Source organism: Sceloporus occidentalis, unplaced genomic scaffold, assembly GCF_023333645.1.
Source record: "Sceloporus occidentalis isolate IW3139 unplaced genomic scaffold, rSceOcc1.0.p SCAF_64, whole genome shotgun sequence".
NCBI classification, from domain to species: domain Eukaryota; kingdom Metazoa; phylum Chordata; class Lepidosauria; order Squamata; family Phrynosomatidae; genus Sceloporus; species Sceloporus occidentalis.
Genome location: NW_028317044.1, coordinates 1,381,093 through 1,399,792, shown reverse-complemented (window position 1 = coordinate 1,399,792; position 18,700 = coordinate 1,381,093). Strand labels below are relative to the sequence as shown.

Below are 18,700 nucleotides of genomic sequence, written 5' to 3'. Positions count from 1 at the left end.
CATTTTCCTCAAAGTGGAGAGTGCGCCAGCGAGGCGGGTGCCATTTTAAAAGTTTTCTCCTCAGGAGCACAAAGGGACTTCGCCAAGTGCGCCAGCTGAGGCAATTTTGGTATCCGTGGGGGTCCCTGGAAGGTATCTCACAAGTGTGGGAGTCGCAGAGACCCTTTATTTCCGTTCTCAGCGTTATCCATCTCCCCGCCAGCCCTCCTCCGACCCGAGACGCACAGCCAAGAAAGAGAACGGTGCCGAAGAATCATGGTTTATTTTATTTGAAGAGCGAGTCTCCTAAAATTATGTACATTGAGCCGACAGCCTGCTCAACTCCCAAATGCACAAATACACGTTTTTGTCGGGCCTCGGACAGCAACAGCTTCAAAGTGGCCTGAGAGGCAAACGGACGTGAAGAGGAACGGCAGGGGCCACCTTGAGAAGGCACCGCAAGCCACACTCCTGCCTCAGTTGGCCCAGTATTTTGACAATCTTCATGGCGTGTCTCGCCAGCTAAGGAAATGCCTGGCACTCGGCTGCTGGTCTAAACCAGAAAGGGCTTCCCCACCGAGGGGAAGAGCGAAAAGAGAAAACAAAGTTCAATGCAGAGATGTCCTCCTCCATTCAGGCAGAGAGATCCATTGCTCCAATCCATCCTCGCTGCCCCCAAAGTGCTGTTTCGCACTCAGAGGGGAGCAAGAGTACAATTTCTCACTGGTTCCTTGTGCAAATCGTTGCTGCCTACCAGCTCCAAGCTACCAGGACAGAATGCTAAAAGAATGAGTCGCTTTACTTTCCACCCACCCTGCCCCTATTTAACCCCATGGTTGGCTTTAAATATGAGAAGTGCAAAGCCGTGCCTTCTCCGCATGGGTCCTCTGAGCAAGAAAGGCTTCCAGAACAGCCCAGGAAAAGATGCGGCCTGTTTGACAGGCAAAGATGGAAAGGCAGGAGGAGGACAGAAGAGGGACGTTATGCATTTTTGAGTTGCAAACATCATCCAAGTCTCACAGGGATGTGTCCCATCAAAACAAACAAGAGATAGCTGCAAGACAAAGATGGAGTTTCTTCCTCCCCCCGCAAAAAAAGAAGAAAGAAAGGTGTCTAGAGGAACACATACCCCTTACGCACATCTACGCAACAGCGGCTGCTCCCAGGTGAAAGAGAAGAGAAAGAAAGAAAGTACAGATATGACAGGGTTTTGCTGGTGCTTCGACTGTGCCTGGCTGGATCTGGCCTAAATGTCCCGCCGAAGAACCCCAAAGCCTGTGTGGACACAGCCTAGGAAGGAATGCGTCGGAGACAGAGGAAGCCAAACTATGGAGCCTCTTCCTTACTCTCCTAGCAGCCACCTGAGAAGCACCCCACCTCCTCTCCCCAGCGAGTGACATCCCCCCCTTAACTCCAGACGTCCAAGGAATAGCGTCCCTTGGTCATTAGCTTCTTGATGTAGTCCACCGCCTGCTGCTGGCTCATCTTCCCGTATTCGGCCACAATCTCATAGAAAGCGTTCTGCACATCGCGGGCCATGTTGCGGGCGTCACTGGAAGGAGGGAAAGCCAAGATGAGTCCAGGCAGTGGCTGCCGCAGAGACTCCCACCCCACCAACCACCTCCGAACCCCTAAATATCCCAACATCTGCCAAAAGTTGACCCCTGAAAAGCACTTTAAGACCAAGAAATGCCTAGAGAAGTGTTCTCTCTCTAGCTTCTCCAGTGTGAGACTATGGTCACCTCTGGCAGAGGAGGATTTCAGATTTTGAACACAGAGCTGACCACCCATGCCTTGGACTCACCCGCACACATAGATGTGGCCATTATCCTCATGGATCAGCTTCCAAACGTTCTCCTTGTTCTTCTTCAGCAGGTGCTGAACGTAAATCTGGAGAGGAAGAGAATGGCGGGGTGTTAGGAATCTCACAAACGGCACCAGTTTTAAAAGGCCCTAGTCCTTATGACTGCAAAGGCAGGTTCCTTCCCTTGGCTAAAAAGACTAGAATGATCCAAAATGGATTTTGCCCCCTTGGTCCAATTTGGAATATCCTCGCGGCAATGATATACCTGAGTGAGGAACTTTGTATGGCTTATATGGCCAAGACACCAAACTGGCTAATGGTTCTGCCACACTCATGCACAGAGGTAACTCACCATCCCATATAAAAACCAAGAAGTAACCACCTTCTGTCAGCCTCTGGGACATTCCTACATTCCCGAAACAATACACCTGGCCTCCACTGTCCACTTACAAACCTAGCGCAGGCCTGGTAAAAAGTCTATGCCATGACGCCATGCTCTTTGGCTGCCCTGCCACTCCACACACCCCATTCCTACTCCTAAGAAACGTGCCCCTTGGGAGGGGCAGAACTACATTTAGGAGACCAAATCAGATAGAGGGAAATGGAAACGGCATTACCTTCTCAGCTTGATCCCGGGAGAAAGCCACGTTGAGCTGCGTGAGGGCCCCTTCCTTGAGGAACTGGGCCAGTTCGTCCTTGTAAAGGTAGTCTTCATTTGCATGCCGGCAACCATAATAGAGCACCGTGTCGCCAACCTCCTTGCCTGGAAGGACACAACACCACCATGTTTACGGCTCTGCTTCAAAGAGGCAACTCTGCTCTGAACATCAATTCTACTGGCTAGCCTGGTTGGCCAGAGCTTTACTCACTAGCCCAGCTGGCCAGAGCTCAGCTAAGGGACGAGTCTCCATGGATGAAAAGAACTCCTCACCTTGTTGCTTGAGCCAGCCCCGCTCTTGTATGAATCCCATGAAGGGGGCGATCCCTGTGCCGGGCCCAATCATGATGACGGGAGTGCAAGATTTGAATGGCAGCCGGAACTGGGACTTGCGGACGTACATGGGCACCATGGACTTGTGGCCGTTGTCTATGGGCTGCTTGTTCTTCAGCCAGTTGGTGGCCACCCCTTTGTTCACCCGGCCCGTTTTCGTGGTGTACTCCACCACGACCGCACAGATGTAGATGGAGTTGGGATGCACCTGGGGGGAGGCAGGGAAGAAAGCCAGTAAGTGGGGAGCATGGGGGTGGACGCCAAACACCAGGGGGTCTAGCTAAGGAAGCGTGGGGAGAATAAGGCCATTGCTCCCCCAAATAAGAATTCTACAGGTTGAACCTCTCTTATCCCAAATTCTGAAATCCCAAATACTCCACAAAAAACAACATTTTCCACATGGATGGGGTGAGATACTGGCATCTTTGCTTCCTGGTGGTTCCCTTCCTCTACCCCCAAATACAACCAAGAAAGTCCACCTATAACATGGCCCCCTGCCCAGATTACAACCTCCACCAATTTTTCGTTCAGTGAAAAGGACCCCCAAGATGGGTTCACGCAGCTGTGCTCACCTTGGAGGAAGAGGCGATGGAGTAGTAGCGAGCCTGGAGACGCGGCAACAGCTCGCAGAGGTGGTCGATGGGCGGCCGCAGGGAAGGCGTATCTTGCAAAATGGCCAGGATGTTCCTCCGGGATTCCACCACCCAGCTAAGGTACAGGGCCTGCGCAGGTTAGCCAAACAACGGCGGGAGAAAAAGAGACATTTCCAGTTAAGTCATACACCTAGAAGTCCAGAAATGATGCCACAAGAGGCCACTTGCAAGAGAAGGGACTTTTCAGTGGTGGCACCAGTTAAGTAATATCCACCTTGGAGAAGCTTCCCTGGCAATTACATTACAAGCTTCAGGGTTTGGCCAAGTTCCTGTATGTTTTCCCCCCACTACAATTCACATAATTCCAAAAACCAGAAAACTGCCACCCAATAGTCAACAAAACTTGGGGGAAGCCCTTCACCTGGAGGCAGTGGCAGGTGGGATGTTGGCCACTAAGAGCTGCCAAAGAGGCCACCTATGGTACCCACCTTCCCTTCGGCAGAGGAGGAAGCCATCTTGCGGAGGTGCTCCTGCTCAGTGGCGTCGGTGGCATACTGGGCCAACTCATAGAGGACGTTGGTGCGCGGTGGGTTGGTGATGTCCAGGTAGTAAGTCAGGGCAGTCCGGTAAGAAGTGGGGCAGGGGAACGGATGCTTCTTGTTGGACTCCTCTGCAGGAAGGAAGAGGCCAAAGGAACGAAGTCAGGAAAGAGGCTAACGATGGATTTCCTCAGTTTTTTTGTTGGAAGTGCTCTCAGTCCAGAACTTGGAAGAAAGTCTGACCGTTTTTGGACTACAACTCCCAGAATCCCCCAGCCAACCACTAGTTGGTGGGGACATGGGAGAAGGACTTCTCAGTGGCTATCTCACAGGTTCTGGGACTCCCATCCCATTCTGGCTCCCTTCCTGTTGTCTCTCCTACAACAAGCTTGTATCCCACAGTGCCACCCCCTCAGCCTTCAGGGAATTTGAAAGAGGTTTTGCATACGCTACAAACTATAGGTAGTTTGCAGCCCTGCAGGTTTGTCAAGAAGGTTCCAGAAAGACAAGCAAAGGTCTGAGTCAGCACCACAATAACTGTGGGAAAAGAAAACCAGTTCTACCAGTTGGCACAAAAGGGAGGGCATGGCTTGCAAAAAGCTAAAATGCTGCCCCCTAAAATGAATCCAGTGACGCCGCTCTGCAAAGACGGCCCCACATCCCAAACTGTGGTTTTGCCCACTGCTTCCTATGAAAAATAGCCTAATGGCGCCTGGTATTCATTGGTAGTCTGCCATCCAAGTACTAACCAGGGCTGACCATGCTTAGCTTCCAAGATTGGATGGGATCTGGTGCCTTTAGAGGATGCAGGCCTCCAGAGCAATTTACAATGGCTTATTTTATTTTGTTTTTTACAATTCCTGACCTCCAATCTAAAGAGAGACGGAGAAAAAGAAAGAGGAAACAAAAGGATAAGGAAGAACAAGGCCATTGGGGACAAGTGACTCACCATCTAAGTTGTTCAGGGAGATGACTGTATCCAAATCAGCCCCCAAGATCTCTCCAAGCTGGTTCACCAACAAGGTGTCATTGGCTGGATACACAGCAACATGGTCTCCCGATTCGTATCTGGGAAAGAAACCAAGTGACTTGCATGATTCCCCTACGCCACACTTTTTAATATTCAATGCTGAAGATAAAAAAAGTCTGGGGAACCGCTTTCAGCTCAACAAGGGCCGCACTTGATTTCAGCAAAGTTCTTGGGGGGCACCTTCCAATGGTAGGCAGAGCCAAAAGCAATAGCAGTAGGGCCAAGCCACTAGCATCTTCAACTCTGGTATTTCAGGTTTTCCGGACATCAGCTCTCTGAAGCCCTGTCCAGTTTGGCCAGCAATTGGGAATTCTGGGAGCTGAAAGTCCAAAACATCTGGAGGACCAAAGTTTGGGACCCACTGGCTTCATGCTTCTCGGTGCATAACTGCAACAAGAGCCATGAAATGCAACATGGAGTTTAAAAAACAAGCAAAATGGAGGTGGCAAGGGTTACAAAGTAGAGAAGAAGCTTTGCAAAAGAGGATCTCGGCCCATTTTTGTAGGACGTCACCCATCAACAGTGGCTAAACAATCCATATGGTCAGAAGCAGTTTGTTTGCAAATACACCAATGGCTGGGAAGGATGTCTATGCCATAGGGACCATGTATCCCCAAATCTATTTGGGGGGTGTTCAGCACCTTCAGGTTCACATTGAGATCCAGTTTCCACACCACTAAATGCATCTGAGGAAGGAGGCTCAAGTCTACGAAAGCTCATGCTACCAACTTCATTCTTTCAGCTAGTCTCAAAGGTGCTGCAAGATCCCTTTGCATAATGATTTCTCAGAGTAACACAGCTAGGTCTTCGAATTTTACTGAAAACCGAAGCAGTTTCACTACATAAAAACCCCTAACATAAAAGCTGTCAGTTATCTGGGGTAGTTGGCGACTCTGATCCATCACCGAAGGCACAACAGAACATGCCAAAATGGACCTTAGATCAAGTTCTGAAAGGCTTTCCTCTGCGTTCCTAAACCAGGCAGCCTCCTAGCTGGGTTGACTACACCTCCCATCCTGGAATGATGGAAGGTATAGTCCAAAACCTTCAGAAGAAGAAGGTGGCAGCTCTTAACATGCAGATTCCAGAGGCTTCCAACAAGCTAAATCAAGTTTGTGTCATAGAATCGTAGAATCACAGAGTTGGAAGTGTCCTCAGCTGCCATACCTACCTGATTTTGGAACCGGTGATGTCCACCTCGAGGTGCATGAGATGCCTTTCCCCACCTTGGTTGAGCTTCCGGTTTGCCGTCACTGGAGACAAGAAGGGGTTCTTCGCATCAAAAGGCCTGGAAGTAACCGTGAGGCTTATATTAGCAACAACTCTGCGGAGCCAGGATTCACTCCTTGCCTTGTGCCAGGATCTTTTGAAAACTGTCCACTTCCATTTGGTTGCCTTGTTACCCATTTGCCCTGGGCAGCAATGAAACTAGCTAGCAAACCAATACTGAAGGTGGTTGTAGGAGGTCTCTTGTTGATGGAGGACCAAATCCAGGGAAGTGCTCCAAGTGATGGGTGAACCAAAGGCAAAAGGGGTGGGAGCAAAAGAATTACCAGCCCTATTTCTTACTATCAGGAACTTAGCCTTAGGTCTGGGGGCTACGACTTCTCCACACTCATGAAAAAACGTGGCTAAATTTGCTACTCCAGAGAGTTCTCGGAGTCCATATATAGCCTGTGGACCACATTTGCCATTGCTGTAAAATATGGGATCGGGACATTTGTGTGTAGGCGTCCTGGAGGTTGTATGTGCCCACAAACCACATGGTTGTTGTCTTAAGGAAGATGACAGACTGTGAAGATGGCATCCAAGTGCTGCCCCAACGCAACCAATCTCCACTTTGCCCTCCTCTTTGACCCCCATAATATAACTCCCCCCCCAACTTACGGTTTCTGGTTCTCGTAGCTCTTCAGCCGGCCCATTTCCCCAGTGTACACCTTGTTTGCGTTGATGTCGGTGTGGACAACCAGTTCATACTGGCGGATGCTGTGAAGGAAGGAAAGAGGAAGAAGGAGAATAAGAGAAGAGAAAAGGGAGAGAATAATCAACAACCCCCCCCCCCCCCAAAAAAAAAACACAGCTGGTTTCAGATTCTTGAGAGGGCACAGCGAGAGAACCAAAATGATCCAGCGGTTAGGCTAGTTTTGGGATTGTTACCTTCTTGCGGTAACCCTAAATCCATTACTTGTGGAAGGAGTCTGGTTATCTGGACAGGAGGTTGCACTGAATTTGTCTGAGAGCAACAGAATACCCCTTCTACCCATGTCTCCCAATCCCACCTCTGGCACTACTTCTGCCCCTTGCACTGACCTGGATTCATCTCCCGTAGCTTCCACACCAAAGTGCTCACACACAGCTGGCCAGAACTGCTCCCTCCATGTGATGAAATCTTCTTCCAGGCTGTTCGGAGCAACAGAGACGGAAGCAGGAGGGAAGAAGAGGAAGGAAAATAATTTAAAGCTAAGGGTACAAAGAGTCCAGCAGGATCCTTCCAAGCTGGTCCCAGGTTTTGGAACTCTCTCCCTAGGAGAGCTGGGGCATCCCTGCTTTCTTTCCACCAGGAAGAGAAACTCAAGCTTTAGGAACCAACTGCAATGGGATTTTAAGGGTGTGATGCCTTGCTAATTTCAACTGCATCAACAGTTGCGTCCTGTCTGTCAGGCACCTTGAATGTCATGGCTTCTGACAGTCCTTTATTGCCGTTTTGCAAATTTGGCAACACTAGCTGGAGCAAATGGGACTCCGAATCCAACTACACACCATCACCTGACTCTCTTCACTTTTTAGCACAGCCACTCACTTCCCATCGTCGTCTCCCAAGCCAAGCTCAAAGATCCGCTGGGCTCCCAGTTCTTCTAGCCGTTTGTCTACGTACTTCCCCATGGCGTTGAAGTGCTCATAGGTCTTGTTCCCGAGCCCAAACACCTAGGAAAGGACAAGAGGAGGGAATTCAGGAGATGGAGCAGGGTAGCGCTCGCAGCACAAGACCCTGAGTATGAGGCAGGCAAAATGACCCTACAGCCCTGGTCTTGAGAAAGGCCATTTTATAAAGATCTACAAACCACTGAAAGATAGACATCCTTGTTTAGCTACATTGAGATATAGTATTTACAGCGGTAGACATACATAGGCATACATTAAATGCAGAACACAGCAACCACCAGAGTGTTAATGAGTGTTAATGAGTTTGTAAGAAATCGGTTTCAAACAGATAGGCAAGTAAGAAGAAAAGAATACATACACACCAGCTATGCAGGGTTGCAAGCGGCTGTGAAGCAAAAGCCTTTGCGTAACAGCATCCGACGTACCTTTTTCCTTCTACAGAAGCTTCTAAAAAAGCTTCAGGTCATCCAACCTAAAGAGTCTGGGCCAAGCAGAAAGGGGGAAACATTCCCATGCTCCTTGCTGAGATGTTTACCAGCTGCCCAGAGATGGGGCGCCTTATCTTTTTGGCATTGGGATAAGGATTCCTCCACCTCCCTGTACTATCTCCGGATGCAGGACTTTTCCTTGACCCATTCTCTAACCAAGCGAACAAGGCCTACAAGGCTACAAGGCAAAATGCATCCTGAGTCATACAGCTCCAGGCCCAACAACACGCTTTTTCCTAAGAGGGTGCTGTTCAATGGGAAAGGACTTAGATTTATAACGGCGAAAGTAAAAGAGATGACAATCTTCGCCTTTGCTCTCTTGGCACTGAAACTCAGATACAATGGGAAGCTCTCTGTAAACCTAGGTGGGGAGTTGGGGCTGGAAGTAAGGATGGGGAATGGCTTTCGGTCCTCAAGGACCACGTATAATTCGATTTTTGCATGTATTTCAGTAGATAAAAATGTACGAATGAAGTACAATATGTGATGTTAAGTTATCCGAGGTGGAACAGACTAGAAAGGTCTATTTCTGTATAGAAGGTTGAAGAATGGGAAGTGAAAAGGGAAGCACAAAATTAAAGATGTTGCAAAGTAGGGGTTTTTGGAGAACCCCAGGAGTGCCAGATCTGGACCCCAGGAGGGCCGGATTCAGGGCCTGATGAAGTTGTCCACTCCTAGCTTGGAAAGGAAAGACACAATTGTATGGGGTGAGTAGTAGAAGAGTGAGGCTCCTCTGTTCTCCCTCCATCTGGGGCTCGTCCCTCCAGCACTGACGCCATTCAAATGCCGCCGAGCCGCTCCTCGCCTCATTACTCCTGGCAATTAGACTTTAAGCACCGGAAAAGAGCAACTAAATTGGGAGGCTTGAACAGATTTAGGAGGACGGATGTCAGCAAGGGCTACCCAATTAGCTGGCAAGACGAGGCCGGCAGCGCATCTCGGCCTTCCAAAGAGCCCAGAGAGAGGCCATGTGCGGCTATAAATACACACACAATCCCCCCCCCCCCTCCGTGACGCATTGCTCTTGAAGGAGCAATGAATCAGAGGCATATTCTCGAGTACCACTGAGCCTGAGATAAGTTACTTTTCTGGACTGACAGGGGGGATCCTGGGAGTGGTCGTCCCCAAAAGTAAACCTTCCAAGCACTAGTGGAAATATGGTGCCGCAGGGCTCCAGTGGGGTACTGTATCCTATTTTAGACAGGACAAGACTAAAAAAGATAGCCGTCAAGATGAAAGGTCTGGATACTGAGCCTTATGAGGAAGGACCGAGGGAGCTGGGGATGCTTAGCTTGGAGAATAGAAGCAAACAAATCGTAGAGCTTCATTTATATACCGCTTCATACTGAACTACGCAGTTTACAACTGTAAAGAAGACCTCAGTGCATGTACACTGCAGAGGTAATGTAGTTTGAATCACTTTAACTGCCACAGGACTTGGGATTTGCACTCTTTGGCAGAGAAGGCTAAAGACCTCGTGAAGGTGCAAATCCCAGGAGCTACAGCACTTAAAAGTTGTGTCGAACTGCATTATTTCTACAATGTAGAAATACCCTCAGAGCCAACTTTAAATACCTGAAGGGATGTGGCATAGAAGATAAAGAGTGAGCTTGTTTTCTCCTGCTACAGAGACCAGGATCCGAATTGCAAGGAAAGAGATTCCACCTAAACATTAGGAAGGGACTTCTTGATGGCAAGAGATGTTCAACAGAGAAAAAGAAAACTAAATTTGGGGACCAAGAAGGTCAAGTTACTTCGGCACACCTTTCCCTGCACCAAACCACTCCTCCGTCTCAGGCAAGCTCTCACTTTATCTTTCAAGCGCCTGAAAAGGACTGGAGAAAAGAAACAAGAGGCGGAAAAGACTCACTGTGTATTTGAGGCCGGAAAGATCAGTGTCCGTCTCCTGAAGCCAATCGTAGAAGTCTTGGGCATTGTCCGTGGGGTCCCCTTCGCCATAGGTGGCCATGCAAAAGACCGCCAGGGACTTGTCGATCTCCGAGAGGCGGCTCAGGTCCGACTGGAAGGGAAAGACAGGCAGAAAATAAGGAACTACCTCTGGTGAAGCATTGCAGATAAGGGAAACTCAACTGCTATGTAACTGAAAGTCGTATAACGTAATGCCGTTGTTGTTGCTGCTGTGTGCCTTCAAGTCGCTTCTGACTTACAGCAACCCTAAGGTGAATCTATCATGATGAGGTTTTCTTGGCAGGATTTGTTCAGAGGAGGCTGAGAGAGCGTAACTTGTCGAAGGTCATCCAACGGGTTTACATGGCTGAGCCAGGATTTGAACCCTGATCCTCAGAGTCACAGTCCAGTGCTCAAACCATTATGCCATGGTAACTCAATGTGATTTTTAAAAAATCGTCATTTTAGAAAAAGGACACGTCAAGCCCCTCGAGGGGCAAAACTAGTAGAGGACATACCAATTCATACTCCTCTGGGTCGGCAGACATGCCCCGCATCCCATACCGGTGGGCATCCTTGGCGAGGCGGTTGGCAAACTCTTCCGCTGTCCCCGTCTGAGAACCATAGAACACAACGATATTTCTTCCCTGGAATGAAGACAAAAAAGGAGGGGTATTTTAGTTCTGAAGGCTTTGTAATGGCTCAGTAAGGCAGAGAGCTTGTCAAGTCACTTTGTAAAGATAGTGGTGGTGTTAAGCTGCATTGTTTCTACAGTGTACATGCACCCATCCTCACTGGGAATGGAGGTAACTACAAGTAACAGGCTAATTCGATATTTAAACTGGCTATTTCAGATATTTGCATTGCTCAGGTAGCAACCTTGCCTTCTTCACAAATTATCTTTCTCTCCCCACTTTCTGTGTCTTTATATAGCTCTAAATCTGGGATGAGAACCATGCAGCCCTCCAGATGCTCTTGGATCGCAGCTCCCAGCATTCCCCATCACTTTGCAGGCAAAGCTTACTGGGAGTTGAGAAGGGCTGCAGAAGAAAATGGATGTGTTTGGTATTAATGCGGAGTTCTTGGATGTATGGGGGCGGTTTGGGGACAAAAAAATGTAGGGTGTCCCTTGTGGGACCATAGGAGGCCACACAACCAGCCCTGGGTGCCACAGTCCACACTTTGCCCTCCTTTGCATTAAGAACTGCATTCACTTAGGTTGCATATTTGAAGGTCTACCAGCCTAAACCACAGGGAGAATTAAGCCACGCTTACCGTCTTTTTCATTTTCTCAATGAAGCTGCCCTCATTTGTCGACTGACCTCTAGAAGAAAGAAAAAGAGGGAAATGTTAATATCTGCACTGGAGTGATGGACTACAACTCCCATCAGCCTACAAATCAGCTGCTGGCTGGGGACTTGTAGGCATTGTAGTCCCACACCTGTAAGGCTGCCCGAATCAGACAAATCAGAGCTTGGAAAACATTACTTTTCTGGGTTACAAGTCCCAGATTTCAGATAGCTCCCTGATCTTCAGGCAGCATGCAACTGTAGTCCAAAATAATGGTTGAGGACCTACAAATGCCTAGAAAAGGGTTTTCTCTAGGAACCTGTAGGTCAGTGATGGCGAACCTATGGCACGTATGCCAGAAGTGGCACTCAGAGCCCTCTCTGTGGGCACATGTGCCATCGTCCCAGCATGGAATTTGTTACTAGAAAGCTAGAGGGACATGGCACTTTGCAATAAATAAGTGGGTTTGGGGGTTGCAGTTTGGGCACTCGGCCTCGAAACGGTTCCCCATCACTGCTGTAGGTTCTCCAGTGCAATGGAAGACTTAAGAGATTCCTAGAGAGGACACATTAATAAAAATTGCAATGAATCAAACCTGCAAAAGTCAAAGCCGCAAATGTGGAGGGCCAACTGTATTATTATTATTATTATTATTATTATTATTATTATTATTATTATTGCATTACGCCACTTTCCTCAGGGCCCTTTTAGTGACTCAACTCCCCCGGGGACTCAAAGCTGCTCCGGATGAGCGCCGGCAAGACTAGCGCTCCCAACGCCGGAGAAGCAGAGACTTGGAAACTTTGCGGTCGCGGTTTCCGACGTGGGGCACCTCCTCATCTGGATCTCTCTTTGGATCTGAGAGAAAGACATCTGGCAAAAAGCGAACACAGCCTCAAGAGGCGGGAGGCACCGATGGGATGGAAAGAGAGGAGGAGGAGGAGGAGGGGTGGTTTAATTGAATCCCACTGAACACCAGGGAGCTTTTGGAAAACAGAAGAGGAGGAGGAATTGGCCGCCTGCCTACCTTCCTCCTTCCAACAGGATTCAAAGGCTGGGGATGAGGGGCCAGTTCTCATTTTTTACCCTTCTTTCCACAATGGAAAAAGAAGGCAAGACCCGGGGGAGAAACAGACCCAACACAGAGGGATGCTGCATTTTGAAATATGCGTTACTGCGCATTTTAAAATTCACGTTTGGATCGGATGTTAAACGCTTTCAGAACTTTTCTGATACGCATTGCTTTAGCCGTTCTGTTTTAGCTTAAATGCTGCTAGACGCTTCAGACTCTCAAAGCAGTCGTCCGGTCGACTTTGGACTCATGGCGGCCTTCTCCTTGGGATTTCTTGGCTGGGGTTCTTCAGAGAGGAGTCCCCTTTGCCTTCTGCTGAGGCTGAGAGTGTGTGACTTGCCCATGGTCAGCCAGTGGGCCTCCGTGGCTGAGCACTTAATTGAATCCCAAATCTCCAGAGTCCTAGTCCTGTGCTGAAACCACTCCACCATGCTGGGACCTCCATAAATTTCTAATGCCATTTACAGAGCAATCCTATACAGTTTGCTCAGAGATCCCATGTATTTTGTAAAGCTTACTCCTTATGAAGTGTCTTATGGTGAAGCATAAAAAGCCTCTCAAGACACTCACTTCCAAGCCATCTCCAGTTTTCGTGTGTCTGCCTCTACAATGGCATCTGTAAGAATGAACCACTTCAGTCCCAATTAGAAATTCTGGATCCTCTCCAAGGGCAGCCCCACACAAAGCACACTGCAGCAGTCAAGCCTGCAGGCCACCACTGGAATAAATACCCTCCAGGGCTGCCTTTCCTCCGACAGCTAAACCTTTTTGACCCTTGGTCCTGTGGGAGAGGTGTGCGTGTCCCGAAACCTTTACAAGGTCCTGCTAAGTCTCGAACGAGTTTGCAAACATCTTGCCCCTGACCTTTCATTTCACTTTCCGCAACCAGGACACACTTTCGGTAGAGTTCGGACAGAGGGAAAGAGGAACAAGATGTCCCAAGATTGCAACAGCAGCCACCCAGAAATCCGACGGCCTCACATGGCCGCATCCGTGAACGTTTCTGGAACTGATTTCCCAGATGTTCCCTGTGCCAGCAAAGAAAACAACAACCTCGGCATCCAATGTTCTCAACGCCGTGGGATGGGAATCTGTTACCCGGGGCCAGGACAGCTAGCGGTTGTCCAAAAATGTGCAAAGAGGCCAGGGAGTAGAGGTTGCCAAGGGGTGCGCCAGTGACCGACTTACCTCCCAGAAGACATCTCCTCTTGGAGGGAGGAATACCTGCAACCCATGATGGATTCAGAAGCGCAGCTGGAGAGATCCGGCGAGGTTAAACTTGGCTCGGTGGCGGTGAGAACCCATCGGCGGCACTCCTCATCCTAATCCAGTCTCGGTTCTTTTCAGCCTGCCGAGGCCGGCGGCCTCCTTTTGTTCAAGTGGAGCAAAGCACGCATACCAACTCCCCCGTGTGCGACGACACGGAGGCGCTGAGATCCTCTGCGATTTTTCGTGCCGGACGCTTCCCGAGTTCCCCGGAGGGGTCCGGCACGAACCCAAGAACTGAAACATCTGGCAGAGGAAGTAAGGAATGAAGAAAGGGAGGGAAAAAGAGGAAAGAAACAGAGCAAGGGGAGGGAGAGAAAGCTGTGCTGGAGAAAGGAGGTTCCCAGGGTCTCCGCTTTTGCCATTCAAGGACCAGATCTGTGTGGCAAGAGATTTCCACGTTCCCGGAGCAATTGGCATAAGACCAGAGCCTTTTCATAAAGAGAAAGGGTCTGGGCATTGCTTTTTTTAATGATGGGAAACTTCTGTTACTCTGCTAGTGACTCTCTTTGCAAGTTCCCAAAATGAACTGACAAGAAGAGATGAAGAAAAGCAAACTTTCCAGTGTTCACTTTGAGAGTGAAGAGGAAAGTAAAAAAAGACTCCTGGAGAACCGGGTTCGAATCCTTGCCCGGCAATGGTGATGATGAACCAAGTCATTCTTTCTTAGTTTTAGAGGAAGGCAATGCCCAACCTCCTTGGGACGAACCTTGGCAAATGAAAACCATAACCATAAGTTGGAAATGACTTCAAGGCGCACAAAACGCAGGTACTTTTTTGGAACCGGTTTTCTTGTAGCAGTCTGTGTGCTTAGAGTTCCTACTCAGCCCTTGGGTGACTTTGCGTAGGTCACACTTTCGCAGCTTCCGGGGAAGGCCATGGCAAACCCGCGCCGAACACATCTTGCAAAAACAAAAGACGTCATAGGTTCCCCAAGGGTCGCTCTAAATTGAAAACAGCTTGTAGGAACACAACAACGCAATTCAGCCATGGAAACCCGCTGGGTGACCTTAGCCAAGTCACACTCTCTCAGCCTCCAGTTAAAGCCATGCAAATCTCCTCTGAATAAATGACCAGGAAAACCCTAAGGCAACAATCTTATATGTAAGATGATGAAATACCTTGGACATCAGACACGGAGACCTTCTCTGCCCTGTTGAGAAACTAGAACAGCCAACAATTTGTTCCTCAACTATTTTTAAACCCATTCGGAGTTGACAATACAAGTTAAAGCCAAGACAACAATCCCTTCCATCTTTTGTACGCTTTGTACAATCCAGCTAAACTTTGAAATAGGAAAAAGCCCAAAGTTGTAATCTTCACTTTTGGACTGAAATAGATGTCACATTGAAGCATGAATCTAATTCTCGCGTGGCTTTCCCTCCCTCTTTTTAAATCTGCCTGGAAAGGATACCTTTTGGCACAGCAGCATCCAGAAACGCCAGCAAGAAAAGGACAAGTAAAAATCAGCAGATGTTGGAAAAAGTCATTTGTTTTGGACGACAAAACCCAGAATCCCATACTAGCGAAAGGAGGTAGGCATTGTTAGCCAAAAAAGTCCTTTTTGACTCTCTGAAGTTTCTTAATCTTGACTTTCAAAGGTTGTTTATAGGACACAGGATATTTTACAACACGGCACCACAACAAATTCATCGCTTTGTCTTTCTGGAGTGCAGCAGAGAGCACAAAACAACACGCAGCCATAAAAGAAAAGGGGAATAGCCTCAATTATGGTATGGAAATTGGGGATTTGTAGTTTTGTGAGCTATTTCGCCTTCTCCATCAAAGAACTCTGGTGCCGTGACAAACTCCAAATCCCAGGATCCCACAGCACTGACCCAAAGAGCATGGTTTCCATTCAGTGGGGTGCTGAACCCACGCCACATTTCACTTTGAGCTTTAAAGCAGGTTCTCTAGTGTGTGTACAACCCCTCGGCCTCATGAGATATATAACCCCTTTGAGGTGCAAATTTGGGAAGCCACAAGCCACCTCTGTCAGTTTGGAGACATCAGGGACTCAACCTGGGAAGTCCTGCATTCAAAGCATTGGTTCCCACAGTCACACAATTCTAGAGCTCCACTTCAAGGCTTAACAGCATTCTCCAGGGTATCAAACCTTATTCTGCCCCATATATTCAGTACCATGACCTCCTTTATAGTCAAACTCTGGCATGGATTTATGCCCCACTGACATAGAAGCCACTCAGCTAAGGGCACAGCTGGGTTTCCCGTCTCCCAAGGTTTTGTTCCTTTTCCCTTCTACCTCCATTAGCTTAAAAAACAACCACCACCTCCATAGTTATGCAACAAAGTCATCATATGCAAAGAGAAGAGGTCATATGAGATGAGTTCAGAATCACCTCCTCACGTACTAGCTGCAGAAGCCAGTTTTTCTGGTTCAGACCGCAGGGCAGAGGTTGCCATCATCCACTTGGGGAGCCTGGCAAGAAGCTGCCGCTTAAAAAGCAAACACTGAAAGGACACGGGGCGACCTTCTAAAAGGGTAACACCGGTTTTGGCTAACTGCTGGAAACCTTTCCAAGGTCTGATGGCTTTCGGAGATTCTTAGCTGGATATCCCAAGAGGTGGGCAGTTCCTGACTTTCTGGAAATGTTGAAACAGAAACCGGACTGACTGGTCCATCCATCCAGGTGGTCATAGCCATACGATTCCTGCAGCAAAGCAAAGGGGACTGGACCATATAGCCTCTCACAATTCCACCAAAAGTCACTATGGCATAGTGGTTTGAGCACCGGACTCTGGAGATCAGGGATCAAATCCGGGCTCAGCCAAGTAAACCCACTGGGTGACACTGGGCAAGTCACACTCTTTCGGCCCCACAGGATGGCAGTGGCAAACCCCCTCTGAAGAAATGTGACCAGAAAACCCCATGAGAGGTTCGCTTTAGGGTGGTCCTAAGTCAGGAACGACTTGAAGGCACAAAACAACATTCCCCCATGTCGAATGTCAAAAGAGACCACAAGAGCCATCCAGTCCAAACCCCTATCATGCAGGAATGCACAAGAAAAGCACCCCTGAAAGATGCCCATCTAGGGTTGCAACCACACTGGAGGAATAACCTGGTTTGGCACCGTTTTAATTGCCTTGGCTCAAGGCTATGGAATTCTGGGAGTTAGAGGATGTGAGGGGCTGTTCCGCTCTGGGCCCACAACAAACTCGCAACTCCCAGAATTCCATAGCCTTGAGCCAAGGCAATTAACGCGGTGACAAACTGGATTATTCTTCCAGTGTGGATGCATCTTAACCTCTGTTTAAAGACCTACAAAGATGGAGAGTCCATCATCTTCTGGGGCAATCTGTTCTTGCAGTAAATGTTTAGGCAGAATCTCTTTTTTTGTCGTTTGAAGCCACTGGTGGTTTTTCTAATCTTGGAGCAGCAGAAAACAAGCTTCTTCCATCTTCTACATGACATCCATTCAGATCTGTAAAGATGATTGCCATGTCCATCTGATTTTCTCCAAGCTGAACATAACCACGTTCCCTATATTTTGAGGACTCTAACATCCAGCTCAGCCAGCATCCTCAGTCGGCATAAAAGATGGGAGTTATAATCCGAAAAGAAAAAGACGAACAACTTGACAGACTCTCAAAAGAAAACTGGTCAGGACCTGTCGAGCAACCTGTCGCTTGCAGGCCTCTCTAGTTGCGCCTATGTCGCCTCATGATGGAGGTGCGTGTTGAGGTGCAAGCGTCTGTTTGGGATTCTCATTCCAAACCTGAGATCTAGAAAGTGGAGCCGGTGTTTTCAGAGAAAAGGGACAGCAGCTGTGCGATACGAGTGTGTCCTTTGCATGTGGCCATGCTGAAAGGTCATTGTAAGACCTGTTGTGCTTGCAGATATGAAGCGAGGTTGGTGACTGTTGGAAGTGAGGGGCACCATGGGGAGGAATGCTCTTCCTCCTGGGGCCCTTTCACACTCCACAATTATAGCACTTTTATGCCACTTTAACTGTTATGGCTGCATCCTACTGAATGTTGGGATTTGCAGACCATTTCAAATCCTGTCCCTGTCTTGTCTTCCTGGGTTATTTGCTGCTCCTTCTAGTTCTGTGTCATCTGCAAATCTAAGACATACTGTAATACTTAATGTTCTCTGAATGGAAATTAAATTACATGGCAATGCTGTGTCCCCTTGATAAAAAAGAAATAAACACAGTCCTTATTAGACACCTGGGAACACCTTCCATCCCGATCAAGGAGAACAAAATGTCCAGGACTCACTGTGGGAAAACACAATGCGTTGGGACCAAGGTGTCTAAACACACACACCCAGACATGCACAAACAACTTGTCCTCCTTTCACCACTTACGTGTTTGGTGGCTGGATTTTGGTGAAATCTGGGACTTCTTCCTTCTTCTTGCGGAAGAAAAACCAGTATGTCAAGAGGCCGATGATGACGGAAAAAAGGAAGACATCTGTGATGCTGAAGGGGACCGATGCCTCGGGGGTCTTTGCCGAAGCGGCGTCTTCCTTGGACGATGCTGTCCCCATGGTGGCAGAAAGACTGCAAAGAGAGAGAAAAGAAAGAGGGTCAAGTTGTGGCCATCGATCTTGACCGACGGAGGAATTGTAGGACCCAAAGCTTCAAGGCGGGATGAGCAGCTTCATTTGTTGGGAACTCCAGGAATTTTGGAAACAGGGCATTTTGTTCAGGTTGTTTGCTTGGGAGGGATGAGCTTTGTACAATGAGGTTTCAGACTTCAGCAATATGGGGAGCTGAAGTCCAAAACGCCCAGAGGGCCAAAGTTTGGGAACCACTGCTTTAAACAAAGAAGCAACAACAACAACAGACCATCAGACGCAAACTGTACAGCGACAGGGATGTCTGCAAGACA

The 18,700-nt window shown here is 48.5% G+C and overlaps 2 protein-coding genes across 3 annotated transcripts in view; both read right to left on the bottom strand.

The window, feature by feature from the left end:
- Window positions 1-245: 245 nt before the first annotated feature.
- On the bottom strand, window positions 246-18,356 carry POR (cytochrome p450 oxidoreductase). 2 transcript variants are annotated; one of them, XM_089493370.1, is made up of 15 exons: window positions 18,175-18,356; window positions 11,491-11,539; window positions 10,734-10,862; window positions 10,178-10,327; window positions 7,737-7,861; window positions 7,247-7,336; window positions 6,824-6,922; window positions 6,108-6,224; window positions 4,856-4,974; window positions 3,856-4,037; window positions 3,347-3,496; window positions 2,715-2,982; window positions 2,401-2,546; window positions 1,784-1,869; window positions 246-1,531 (listed from the first exon to the last, which is right to left on the bottom strand). In XM_089493370.1, exons 1-15 carry the CDS (start codon window positions 18,354-18,356, stop codon window positions 1,387-1,389), a joined length of 2,037 nt encoding a protein of 678 aa, XP_089349496.1. In that variant the 3' UTR covers window positions 246-1,386. The 2 variants fall into 2 exon arrangements, with proteins under 2 accessions (XP_089349496.1, XP_089349497.1); XM_089493371.1 differs by lacking the exon at window positions 18,175-18,356 and adding an exon at window positions 13,766-13,944.
- Window positions 18,283-18,700, bottom strand: part of RHBDD2 (rhomboid domain containing 2) — a 37,466-nt gene continuing 37,048 nt past the window's right edge. Inside the window, exon 5 of the mRNA XM_089493373.1 lies at window positions 18,283-18,369. The gene's annotated coding sequence lies outside the window, so the exon portion shown is untranslated. The remainder of the gene's footprint in view (window positions 18,370-18,700) is intronic.